This window comes from Danio rerio, chromosome 9 (assembly GCF_052040795.2).
Source record: "Danio rerio strain M-AB ecotype USA chromosome 9, GRCz13ab, whole genome shotgun sequence".
Classification (NCBI taxonomy): Eukaryota; Metazoa; Chordata; class Actinopteri; order Cypriniformes; family Danionidae; genus Danio; species Danio rerio.
The window spans coordinates 29,478,257-29,492,309 of NC_141029.1; the positions used below are offsets into that span (position 1 = coordinate 29,478,257).

The 14,053-nt window shown below is 35.6% G+C and overlaps 1 protein-coding gene across 19 annotated transcripts in view; it reads right to left on the minus strand.

Annotated features, from left to right (window-relative positions):
• The window catches only part of stxbp5l (syntaxin binding protein 5L), a 231,424-nt gene that overhangs the window by 195,115 nt on the left and 22,256 nt on the right, over positions 1 to 14,053 (minus strand). For 18 of the 19 annotated variants that reach the window (XM_087266926.1, XM_087266923.1, XM_087266929.1 and 15 more), the window contains exon 2: positions 1,661 to 1,758. In XM_087266926.1, coding sequence (XP_087123052.1) covers positions 1,661 to 1,758 — 98 coding nt within the window. 19 annotated transcript variants of the gene reach the window in all.

Genomic DNA, 14,053 nt, shown 5'->3' on the forward strand with positions numbered 1-14,053 from the left:
GATTTCTAGGCATTTCTTCTCTCCACTTCTTGCATTGCATGATTCTCTGCACACAATTTATTTTCTCAAAACTGCAAGGAATCCTCTTACGATTAACCAAATAAACAGTAGGATTATTGAGGACAAACCAAAAAACATTTTTTCAGCCGATGTTTCCTAATCATAAAACACTCCAAACATCTGAGCTGCACAAGTGCTGGCATCGGGTTAAAGGAACGTGATTAATTTATTCATGCGGCTGAGGAAATAAATTACACACGCCAAAAATCAAATCACAGATTCTCTCTTCAAAATGATCCAAATTTTGAGCTGTCTCACTTCTGTCAGTTTATGTTCATTACATCTATACTGGCATTCATTCTGATATTGCCTGATAAGACCCAAGTGAAATTAGCTGACCTTAAATATATTGGAAGGTGATTTTTAAGGAAAACCTAGAGAATTGTTTGGAATGGATTTATATATTGAAATAAATAATGAATAAAAGGAATAAAGATATGTTAAACAGGTTTATTATCACTAATTAAAACAAATTACCAAACTATCTATTACATAGCATAAATAAGCACACCCCCTTTTGAAAATGAATATTTATATGCATTTCTCAGCAAATATAAACATTAATTTTTAGTGCATTTATACAAATCAGTTTATTAATGTTTTATTAAATAGCTAAATGCAATAAAATAAAAATGTTTTGGTCACTTAACATCTTTAGAAATAGAAAAAAATAATGCATTTAAACAAACAAAATTTGATATTCTTTTATGTTTCTGTTGATTTGTGTTTCAAGAGTTCACACTTAGCTGATGATTGATTATAAAGCTTGTTTGGCATGCTGTCCCGGGAGAGAGCCCTGAGCACGTAAGATCCTTGTCCCCGGATCCCCCCCCCCAACACCAAGCTCAGGTAGATCTCGAGAACTTCCCTGCTGTAGTAGCTAATGAACAGATAAAGATTGCTCTTAAGAGATATTTATCTACTAGCACGTATATGGTGCTGATTTGAATTAGGTAATTAACTTAAGTTGCGTGTTTTTGGACGGTGGGAGGAAACCCACTTACTAAATATACTTTATTATTGTAAATCATCTTCTAGAAAAAACTAAATCTAAAAGAAAGATGTTTAAGAGGTGTACTCATTTATGCTGAGCACTATATATATAGACATCAGTGAGCTTTCTGGTAAGGCAAGAACACTGATTTGATTCAATAATTAATTTTCTGTGGAGTTTTGCAGGCACAGATTCAGCTCGAGACTGTTCAATAATGCTGCCAAAGAAATTTCAGACAAAAACACTGCTAAGCTAAAGCTAATATGGGTTTCTGTTAGTGCCCAATACTCATGTTTATCCATTATTTATCCAACTATGTTGGAAGATGGTGTCTCACTCTCTCTGTCTGTCTCTCTCTTTTTTCCTGTCAGTCATTCTCAGTATTAATGCATTGGCAACACTGTGAGGAGATTCCTCTGGGACTCAGTCAAACGGTCTTACACCCCTCTATGCCACAGGGAGGTCTTTAAAGTCAGGAAACATGACAGCATTATACCTTACCTCTGACAGTAGCCATCCCAATGCCCAAAAGTCCCCCTGAAATCTTGAAATTACGCTGTGGAGGAAACAGCACTGGATCACTGAGGAAAAGAGAGAAAAGGATACATTCGTATTCCTCCAGAACGAGAGCCGATGGCAAGGATCTTCTGTACCGGGTCAAATGCCAGAGCTGTGGGCTGATAGGGGAATCCATGACGCACCGTCTGCAGAGAGAAGAAAACAGGGAAATCATGAAAAAAGAGAAAATATGGTGCGCCGCATCAACAACAAAGTACTGTAGGAAACTTCAGTCATTCATTGTCATACAATAGTGACAGCCTACGGCCTGCCTGCGCACCCTGCCAATCTCCTGAGAGCAGCTCACATCTGACAATACTGCTGAGATTTACTGTGCAGACACACGCTTCTGACTCTTCTTCAACATAGGCTAAATTTCTCTTGGTTTGGCAACGTTATTTTTCAGATATTTGGGGTTGGAAAGACTTTTTAATGTTTTTAACAGTCCTATTCACCGGGGATGCATTTATTTTATAAAATAAATTAAGAATAATGTAATAAAATACAGTAAAATCAAAATGATAACATGGAACAAAGATTAATTTAACCAGACTTCAGTGTTACATAATCTTTCAGAAATCATTCTTTATTGATGATTTGGTGCATAAATCATCTTTATCACTATAATAATTTGGTGGAAATTACAAATAAGGAGAAAATGAAAAAAAATGATCAAGAAGCACAAAAAAGCCTCTGATTCTAGTATAGCTGTCAGAATTGAAATATGAAAATGAACAAAACTGTAATATTGCTGCATTAATTGTCCATATTGCATAAGATTTGTTCATGCTTGATTGCAGTACTTAAAATAATAAACAAAAACACATTTTTGTTAAGCCTACCTGTAGTTTAAACAAAAGACAACCAACAAATTGAGTGCAAAACTATCAATCAATTATTTATATTGTGTGCAAGATTATAGAAGATAATACACAACTCAATTCTGATGCAATTTTTTGATGTTTTGATGCAATTCTGGTTGTAAAATAGGAACTAATATCTGTTTTAAATTAGCGTCTATTACGCTCTACTCAAAACCAAATCTATTTTAACTACTTAATAGTTTTTAAATATGAAATAAATACCAGTATCTAACAATGACGTAGTAGTATCTAGTAATATGTACTAGTATCTAAAATAAGTAATGAATGACTTCTAGTCACATTTGGGAGACATACTAGTCAAAATTAAAGAGATAATAAAAAGTCAATGATTAAATATAACTAAATATGTTACTAGTACACTATAAAAAATACATGATCAATTAGTTCTGACGGCATATGTTTTAGGTCATTGTTACTTATTAAACTAAGTTAATCATATTTTAACTTAATTTTATACATTATGCAAGTTGTTTTAAGTCAGTTTAACATAATATAAGTTCAATGAACTCATAAGGTGAATATGATAAAGCTTAAAATTTAAAAACATAACAAGCATAACTTACTAGTCACAATTAAATTAATATACAATAGTATTTACAAATAAGATATTATTTCTAACAATTAAGAAACATTTTTAATGTGATTTAGAAGTTTTTACTTTTTTCAAGCAGATCTCCAAGTAATCCATTTTAAGATTTTGACCTGAATGTGATTTTGTCTTAAGAGTAAATCACTCAAGTCCCAAAGTATCCAGATTATGCCCTGCTACTTAGTTTAGTGAAAAGAGAAATCACTTGACATTTGAACCCTGGTACCTTTCAACCACATAATCACATATCATCAATGATGATGATTGCACTAGATCACTTGATTAAGCCACTGAACTGCATGCCACTTTATGCTGCTGCTGCTGTCATGCAGACAACACTCCACTTTCTACTCATTTCCTCCTCCACAACTCCAGGCCACAGAGAAGATCTCAGCATGGTTTTCTAGCACCTCGCTGACCACTCAAGCTGAACATCATCAAGTCTTTCTTCATCTCAGCTGAAGGTCACCCCTCTGTCAACACACCCTTCATGACCATCCATCATACGCAAGGACAAATCTGAAACTACCACCCAAACCAGCCACAAAACTGATCAAATCAAGCGTATCCTTCGCACAGACACCAACCAGATGTGGCACAGCAAGATTACTAACTTCTGTTCTGCTTTTGCTACTCAAGTCCATACACGTGTTCAAAGCACTGCTTTACATTTTAATGTAGTTTATTGCAAATATTCCCAAAGTAGCATATTAGTTTAATGATTAAAGAAATTCTAAAACATAGAAAATATATTTTAAAACAATTATATAAAAAAAAACATTGCTTTCAATTCCAAATTTAAAGTATTTAATTGTAGGTACTCCAAAAGCATCTGTATAGAGAAAAAAAAAGAAAGAAATAAATAAAGAAAGAAAGAAAGAAAGAAAGAAAGAAAGAAAGACAGAAAGAAAGAAAGAATAAACAATATTTAAACAATAAAAAAATAAAATAAACAATAAAACATAATAATAAAAATAAAAAATAAGGTAAAATAAAATTAAATTAAATAAAGTTAAATAAAATAAAATAAAATAACCTTTAACCAGAGTCCAGAGCTTTATTCTGTAAGTCACGTGGCTTTTAACCTCTAAAATAACTTATACATTACACCCTTGCACAAATCAAAGTCAAGGCGCTGTTATCTGCCATTAGCAGACAGCTAACAGTAAAGGCAGCCCCTGTGGAGCATCATTGGGTTAAGTGCTTTTCTCAAGGACACAGCAGCGACACAGTAACACAGTAACTCTTCTTGAGTTCACATCAGTCACATCTGTTCCTGCAAATGCACCTGCGACCAGCATTAATCAACAATATAACTGACAAGAAATTATTGTCAGTCAAGTAATATGGAACACGAAATGTAATTGAAAAAAAAAATGTTGCCAAAAATAAAAGAGATTTTGATCATTTTTACAATGTTTTCATTTTAATCTGAACATCCAACTGAATCTTTTTTTTACAAACACAACATGTATATTATTTTCCTTCATGCATTTTTTAGGATTTTGAAATGTGGGTGAGGATACATTTTATTGGGGTTTTGTCAAAGACCACATCCAAATCTGATTCATTCATTTATTTGTTCATTTTCCTTCAGCTTAGTCCCTTTAGTCATCCGGGGTCACCACAGCTAAATGAACCGCCAACTTATCCAGCATATGTTTTACAGCTGCAACCCAAGACTGGCTAAAAATCTGATTCAGTACAATACTCAAAATGAAGACAGATTAGATTGAGTATATATAAAAAATTAATTAATTAATAAACAGTGTTGCCAGTATTCTACCGTAAAAAAGCCCGGTAAGGTCTAACAGTGTATATACATATGAGCAATATCACACGAGTAGCAGTGCGATATGGCTGTATATCGGCACTGGTGGGAGGCGTGCGTTGGCAAATAGTTAGGAACAAATAGTTAGAAAATAGTTTGGAAATAGTTAGGAAATTATTTTACAAGTTATGTGTCTTATAGGCTGTTGTATGTCATTTCCATTAAAGTGCAGTTAACATTTAGGCGTACAAATGTTTTCAGTACGCAAGCCACTATTCCATATATTAACTGCCAAATATATCTTTCTACTCCACATATTTGCTGCAGCTGGCATCACTTCACACTTCTAAACAGCCAACAAACCATTCTAAGTCCTTCAAAGTTCCTAAAGCCTCTCACTAGCGAGTCACTTATGTGCCATTTCACAAAATGAGCATTCACCTTGTTGCTCTTGCAGCAAACTCTCTGCAATCACTGTAATCAACAGAGCTGGTCAGAGGCCAGGTTCAAATCATGCAGCCCTGGGTGTGTTTCATTTGGTGGCTGAACTGTACAGAAAGTGTCCAGCATGTAAGAGCAGGTGCTGTCCAGAGCTATCGGTGCTCAGCCAGCGGGTCTGAGCTAGTGCTCTGGCGCGTCGCTGTCCGCCACAGATGGTGCTGAAATCCATCACACATGCGGCTCCAGAGCAGTGACGTAAACTCTCACACCGTCCAAAAATAAACATATATAAAAATAAAACACTTATTTTAGGAACAGCTCTTTGGATTAGGGTTGAGTCCTTCCTGATTTTTGGAAACAAAGAAAGAGTGTAAACTAATTTGTTGTTGGACTGTAAAGTCGTCTTTGGCTCACTCGTTCTCCCTCACTCACTTCCCCCATTTGTTTGGCTCCTTTATGAAGGTACGATCATCAATAATTCATCCGCATGGCTCTGGACTGATGCAAGCAAGTACTGGATGAATGAGCAGGATGGAGTGATCACAAAGCAGGCGAAAGGCAGAGATAGAGATGGTATAGAGTGAATGCGATGTTCCGTCTGTAGTTATTCAGCAGCAATAGAGCTGTGTGGAAAAGCTCTGTCCTGTCTGACTGTGAATGCAGCTTCATTGTCTGTTTTTGCAGACATTTGGGCTTATTGGTCTGCGTCTGTATGGGTGTGGCTGTGCTGTCTTTCAGTGTGTGTGCGTGTGTGTGTTAGTGTCGCCTTATCTTCTCTATTAATCAAACGAGTGCTAATGAATGCCTCGGCGTATAGATTTTCATTCAGTGCTCTGCTTTATTGCAGACTATTTAAGCGTCCTCCTCCCATTGCCTCTTCATCTCTCGGTTTCTCTTTTCTTGCGCTCTCTCTCTCTTATACCGATATGGGCTGTTGTCTCCACCGTTTAGCTTTTCAATTTCTCCACCCTGCTTCTACTACTCCATGCTGTTCTTGCACTCTTAAAGGCACAGTTCATCCCTGAGTTCACTGTCATGACTTAGTGTTGAGCACAGAAGAAGTTAATTAAAGAAACACTGTAACCCAGTGACTTGCAGTGTATTGATAAAAACAAGGCTTCCTTACAGGCTAAACAATGTCATGCAGGTTAGGACTGACACAAAGGTGAGTAAATAAGAGAGTATTCATTTTAGATAAACTGTAAAGTGTTTGCATGAAGCAAACCATTTTGTTTTATTAAAATCTGAATGAATTATTTAGGCCAGAACTGCATTCAAATGACAGTAAAACTGTTTTAAATGTTACAAATACATATAAAATTATATCTTAAAATGTCTAGAAGGGATAGTTAACATATTTCTGTCTTGTTGAACACAGAATAAAATATTTTGATAATTATGGAAAAGCTGTAACCATTGACTTCAATGGTATTTATTTTTTCCTACTATGGAAGTCAATGGTTACAGGTTTTCAGCTTTTTCTTTAAAATATACTCACTGGCCACTTTATTAGGTACACCTGTCGAACTGCTCGTTAACGCAAATTTCTAATCAGCCAATCACATAGCAGCTACTGAATGTATTAAGGCATGTAGACATAGTCAAGGCAATCTGCTGAAGTTAAAACTAAGCATCAGAATAGGGAAGAAAGGTGATTTAAGTTACTCAGAATGCGACATGGTTGTTGGTGCCAGACGGGCTGATCTGAGTATTTCAGAAATTGCTGATCTACTGGGATTTTCAAGCACAACCATCTCTAGGGTTTAAAAGAGAAAATATCCAGTGAGTGGCAATTCTGCGGGCGCAAATGCTTTGTTGATGCCAGAGGTCAGAGGAGAATAGCCAGACTGGTTCGAGCTGATAGAAAGGCAACAATAACTCAAATAAGCACTTAAGTTATGCAGAATAACATATCTGAATACATCCAACCTTGAGGCGAATGGGCTACAGCACCAAAAGACCACACTGAGTGCCACTCTTGTCAGCTAAGAACAGGAAACTGAAGCTACAATTTGCACAGGCTCTCCAAACTTGGACAATTGAGGATTGGAAATACGTTGCCTGGTCTGATGAGTCTCATTTTCTGCTTCGACATTCAGATGGTAGGGTCTGAATTTGGCATCAACAACATGAAAGCATGGGCGCATCCTGCCTTGTATCAACAGTTCAGGCTGGTGGTGGTGGTGTAATGGTGTGGGGGATATTTTCTTATCACTCTTTGAGTTCATTATTATCAATTGAGCATTGTGTCAACGCCACAGCCTACTTAAGCAGGTTAATACGCCATATCATAAAGTGTGAATTATCTCAGACTGGTTTCTTGAACATGACAATGTGTTCACTGTACTCAAACAGCCTCCACAGTCACCAGAACTCAATCCAATAGAGCACCTTTGGGAAGTGGTGGAACAGGAGATTCGTATCATGGATGTGCAGCTGACAAATCTGCAGCAACTGTGTTATGCTATCATGTCAATATGAAACAAAATCTCTAAGGAATATTTCCAGGACCTTGTTGAATCCATGCCATGGAGGAATAAACCAGTTCTGAAGACAGGCGGATCCAACCAGGTACTAGTAAGGTGTACCTAATAAAGCGGCCAGTAAGTAAATATTTGTGTAAGAAACTCATAAAGGTTTGAAACCATTTGAGGGTGAAAAAATAGTGAGTAAAGTTTCATTTTAAGTGATAACTATCCCGTTAAACATCATGAAAATATTAATAATGTAAATTATAATGTAAATAATAATAATATAAATGATGCAAATACAAAGTAAGTCATTGAGTAATAATAATGAATGATATTCAATGAGTAAACATTTCTGAAGCATAATGTAGCACAGAAGACTGAGAAATTGTGACTGAAAATTCAGCTTTGTAATCACTCTTATTATTATTTATTATTTGAATGTGTAAACATTTTTAGGAGTTGTTTTGATTTTAATATTAACTGTATAAAAGATCTAATGAAGGCGGATTTGCTGGAAAATAAGACTCAATAAAATAAGACTCTTACTCATGATTCAGCTTCCTTCCACTGCAAACATTCAAATGAAACAACACAGTCTTGTTCATTCACACTCGCAGACACCACATATCTAGCTGTCACAACCCTGATAAAAAGTTGTGTGTTAATACTGTGAATCAGGTCAGGGCCACATGTTGTGTGTCTGAACGTGTCATAGCATGCTTTTGTGCCAACAGTGGAGCGAACCGGAAATGAACCTCCCACCACCCTCCATTTCTCCAAGTCATTCATTCAGGTTATTCCAGCTTCTACATCTTGCACACATCTGCCTGCATCTCTGGGTCTTACAGTTTGTCAGATAATGCAGAAATGAATGGAATACTTCCACAAATGCTGCTGGTCTTCTTTAAACTTCTGTTAGTAATGGATGTAATCATGATTGGCAAGACCCATAGCTTTATGACGTTTCGCTCTCAGTAAATGTTTCGATATGAACTGCTGTAAGTGGCAGAGTGTGTTTATGGGTTTTCTGCATCAGCTCATAGTAATAAAGAAAAGCAGAGTTCACAAGAACTATAAAATATTGCATCCATGGAATGCTATCGATCGCCAAGCTGAATCATTTCAATTCAGTCAACTCACTGTATATAAACAACAGGGAAACAAGTTTATGGTGAATAAACTCATAACAAACACTGTTATGATCATATGCAATAACTGTAACGTTTAAATGCCTTAAAGGGTAGTTCATTCATTCATTCATTTATTCATTTTCTTTTCGGCTTAGTCGCTTTACTAATCTGGGTTCGCCACAGCAGAATGAACCGCCAATTTATTCAGCATTTGTTTTACAGAGTGGATGCGATTCCAGCTGCAACTTATCTCTGGGGAAATGGATAGTTCAAACAAGAATTAATAATACAGGTATTAATTACTCTCACAAAAAAAATAAAAATCTGATAAAAATAATCTGATATGATATGAAATCTAATGTTGACATTTTTCTACATTCTCTACCATGTCTTGTTCTTAAATCAATGTGCAGTTTTAAGGCTATTCAAATAAATATAGTGGAAGTATTAGTGTTTAAATTATGTGTAGAATAAATATAAAAGGTAAAATTACATTCATTTTATTTAAGCTTAGTCCCTGACATATCAGGGGTTGCCACAGCAGAATGAATCACCAACTATTCTGGCATATCTTTAATTCAGCAGATGCCCTTCCAGCCACAAACCAGCAACGTGATGGGAAACCCACGCAATCTCATATTCAATTCACATACACACTCATGCACCAATTTAGATTGTACAATTAATCTATACTGCATGTCTTTGGGGAAAATCGGAGAACTCGGAGGAAACCTGCGCAAACATGAAGAGAATATGCACATGAACTTCACACAGAAATGCCAACTGGTAGTATTTGTCAATAATAAAATTTTACCTAGAAACTGCAGTCTAACTTATACTAAAATCAACATAATCTCACGGCAATTTGTTACTTTTTAAAAATATTGATATCAGTTTGTACAATCTTATTTGTACAATTTGGAATAATTTGTTCATCCCCCAATGACAGCCACGCCTCTTTTTTAAAATATATAAATACACACAACTAAACTCGTACAAACTCATATAAATTAGCCACTAAACTGACAAAAATGTTAAATAGTTACATTTACTTGTGAGATCAGGCTGGTTGAAATACATATAAGGTATTTCACAAATATGTAAATGAAGCACGTATTTCCAATGAGGTTCTGTTTTTCTTTTTCTTTTTCTTTTTTGTCTGTGTTTGACAGTTGATAAAAATGATTAATTCCTCCATGACCTGCTGTCTGACTTGATCTCCTTCATGCCTGTGTGCTCAGAAAACCATATGTATGGAGTTTAAACTGAAGTCTTTAAGGCTCACTAAAATCATCAATCAAAGTTATGCATAGAGACAAACGATTCTCATGTTTAATTAATTATCAATTTCAGTGTTTATTGCGATTGATTTTCCTAATTAATTGTTCCAGGGTTAACAAAATACAGAATATACAGATCAATCAAACATTAGCCAAAAATACCTTGCAGTTCAAAATGATAGATTTTTCTTTAATACCAAAAATCATTGGAATACATTAAGTTAAGATCACGTTTCTTGAAGATATTTTGAAAATGTCATGGCTTAAATATATCTCAGACTTTGTTTAGTAATATTTTTCTTTACTTGTCTTTATTGTCCACAACTGGAACTTTATCTTTGGCTCCACCACACAAACAAATCAGCGTTCACATTACACACATCACAGAAAAAAACAGGCAACACAAATACATTCAAAGTCATCATATATATATAAAAAAACCTCTATTTCAAACTCTATTCATATTTAGGACCCAATATTTAAAATGTCAATGGCAGTCGGCACAAAGGACATTTGATACACATTTTTCTTTACTTGAGGTTGGCTAAAATTGCTAAAATGCATTGCTGATAACTTAATTTGGGCAGCTTTAAACATTTTCTTGGATTTTATACTTTCAGAGTCCTATCTTGGCTGAATATTGTCCTATTCCAAAAAACTATACATTAATGAAAAGCTCATTACTTCAGTTTTAAGATTCCAAAGATTGACGCTTATGACTGAATTGGGGTTAATGCACCCATGCACTTCCCTAAACCCAACCCACAGTTTTCAAAAGCAATCCAGAAAAAGACACACTTTGTAACATTTTATTGATCAAGTTTGAGTCTCTTTAACACTTATGTTTATTTTATTATGAAGAGATATTTAATTCATTCATTTTCTTGTCGGCTTAGTCCCTTTATTAATCCGGGGTCGCCACAGCGGAATGAACCGCCAACTTATCCAGCAAGGTTTTTTTATGCAGCGGAAGCCCTTCCAGCCGCAACCCATCTCTGGGAAACATCCACACACATTCACACACACACTCATACACTACGGACAATTTAGCCTACCCAGTTCACCTGTACCGCATGTCTTTGGACTGTGGGGGAAACCGGAGCACCCGAAGGAAACCCACGCAAAGGCAGGGAAAACATGCAAACTCCACACAGAAACGCCAACTGAGCCGAGGTTCGAACCAGCAACCTTCTTGCTGTGAGGCGACAGTACTACCTACTGCGACACTGCCTCGCCCGAGATCAGATATTTTGTTTAGATATTTTTGTTTTTGACTATTAAAACTATTTGCCTTAGTAATGTTGGTAAATTAAAATAAAATAGGTAAATTTTTTAAAATCCTAATATTCCTCAATGTATTGTTACAAAATATTCAATAATTATCGATATCGAATGATATGAAACATGATATCGTGATAATTTTTTTGCAATATGGCCCAGCCCTACCACTGGATTTACACACTGTAGACTTCAAGTCATTGACGGGGGTAACTGACAGCATGACACAGATGCGGTGCACAGACATAAGACTGAAAACAGCCCAGAATATTCCATTAATGAGCCACACACACACGCCCATCTCCCGCAGCTGGGTTAGGGGCGGGTGGTCTGGGTTTGGCAGCTCTGCAGCCTTTAATCACGGCCTGGAGAAGAGGTTGCCACACAAGGGGGCGCTGACCTCCTGTCTGTCCCAGCAGGGAGATTCGACCTGTGGCAGGAAGGAGACGAGGAGCCCCTGGGACCTCCCCGTATCTGTGCATAAAGGGTGGAGGGGCGCAAACAGACCTCATACGGGCTGCAAAGAGAGTCATTTGCCATTAAATATACATAGTACAGAGAGAGGATGAAAAATACATCTACTGGCCCCAATCTTTAAAGCCTCATCCATATTTCATGACCAGAAGATCCTTTTTTTCACTTTTTCCCTCTCTTTCTTTCCTATTCTATATCTCTGGCCTTGCATCCAATGGTGGTTTCTGGTTGATAGTGTTTAATTCAGAAAGGAAGAGAGAACCATACTGTAGAGTACAGTAAAGAGACCTGATGTCATCAGACTCTGAGCAAGGGACTCTCGCTCGCTCTATCTCTCTCTATCTAATTACATTTCAAACCACTCTTTCGCTACAAATATTCTAACACACACACACACATGCACATTGAACTCTCTTGCTCGCTCATTCACTCAGCCTCTTCTTTCTGAAGGAAGGGCGGGCGAGTCTAGACCCCAATCTAAAAATAGAGCACACATCCAGCGCTCCCATGCACCGCTCTGTGCATAAGACTGCAGATCTCCCTCTCTCACATAAGCATGCAAACACTCATTGTCCTTTTAGAGAAATAACAGGTACTAGAGTGTCCAAAAAATTCCTGGATGTATTGTTTCCATTCTTACAATACCCATTTCTCACACACAGACTGCATGACAAGGAATTGATCTGTTGCTGTCACGCAATACGACACAATGTAAGCAAAAGACGGTCTATATAAATGCCGGTTCAAATCATTACTAATGCAGCATGTATTAAAAATGTATTGACGGAACTATTCATGTTCCACACACAGCAGATGCCTTTTGTACACACATATAGTTCATGTACAAACATAGAGGTATAGGATGCAATATCATACTGTATATGTGCATGTCAGTGCATGAAATATTAAGGATGAAATGAGTCAGGGCTGTGAAGTAGTGGTTATTTGCAGGGCCTTGTGCTTATTCAGGTAAAATGAGTTACCACGGATAGCGAAAGTATAAATATTACCTCAAAATATACACAATAGGGATTGTCGGTGATCAATTCTGATTGGTTGATGAATGTTTTAAGGTGTGCAGTTATTTTCAGGGAAATGCTCAGCTAAGGTAGTTCCTGGCTGCATTACTGTTCCATATCACTACACCTATTTCTTCTGTTATTTTTAAAGGTCTTTACAGCTGACAACAGCAAAATAACACAAACCTACAACTGAGCAAGCAAATAAATATAGCAAACAACCGGACTAAATAAATGACAAACTATTTTCATGTTTTCCCACTGGAATTACATTTACTTATCTAGGGAAAGCCCATACTCTCTTTCTACCACTCTATCTCTCTCTGTTGTGTAAAATGCACACACATGCACAAAAACATACACGCAAAACCGCTCAGCAGCAATCGCTTCTCCAACTGTCAAAGCTTTTAAAAAGCACAAAGCACTCAGCACTGAGCATAAAATGCATGCTCAGTGCCTGGCTATGCTGCAGGTGTTTTAAAATACGCTGCTTTCATTGACAAAATAAAAAATGCTCAGCTAGCTTTTCTGGAGGGCAAAAACACTTTGGTGGACACACATACTGTACCCCCTAGGATGCACTGAAATGAAAATTTTGGGCTGAAATGGAAAATTCAGGGTTTCGTTGGAAAATAGTTATTTTCAATATGTTTTTGAATAACAAATTGTATTAATAATAGACTGTTTAAAGAAAATATTAAAGAAAAATAAAATAAAATAACTAAATAAAATCATGCAATATAATAAATTATTATAAAATAAAATGTAAATTAAATTTAAATTAAATAAGAAAAGAAAAGAAAATGCAATACAACAAAAGAAATGAAAAAGAAAAGAATAAATAAATAAAAGTAAAATTAAATAAAAAATAAAATTAAATATAAAAATAAAATAAAATAAAAATAGAAAATAAAAAATTATCAAAATAATAATAATAAATTTAAAATTAAATTAAATAAAAAAGTTATTATATTTTTTAAAAATCATAAAATAAAATAAAAAATGAATTAAATTAAATAAAAAAAATTAAAAATAAATTAAATACAAATTAAATGTAATACAATTCAATTCAATAAAAATAAATAAATAAAAAAAGCAAAATAA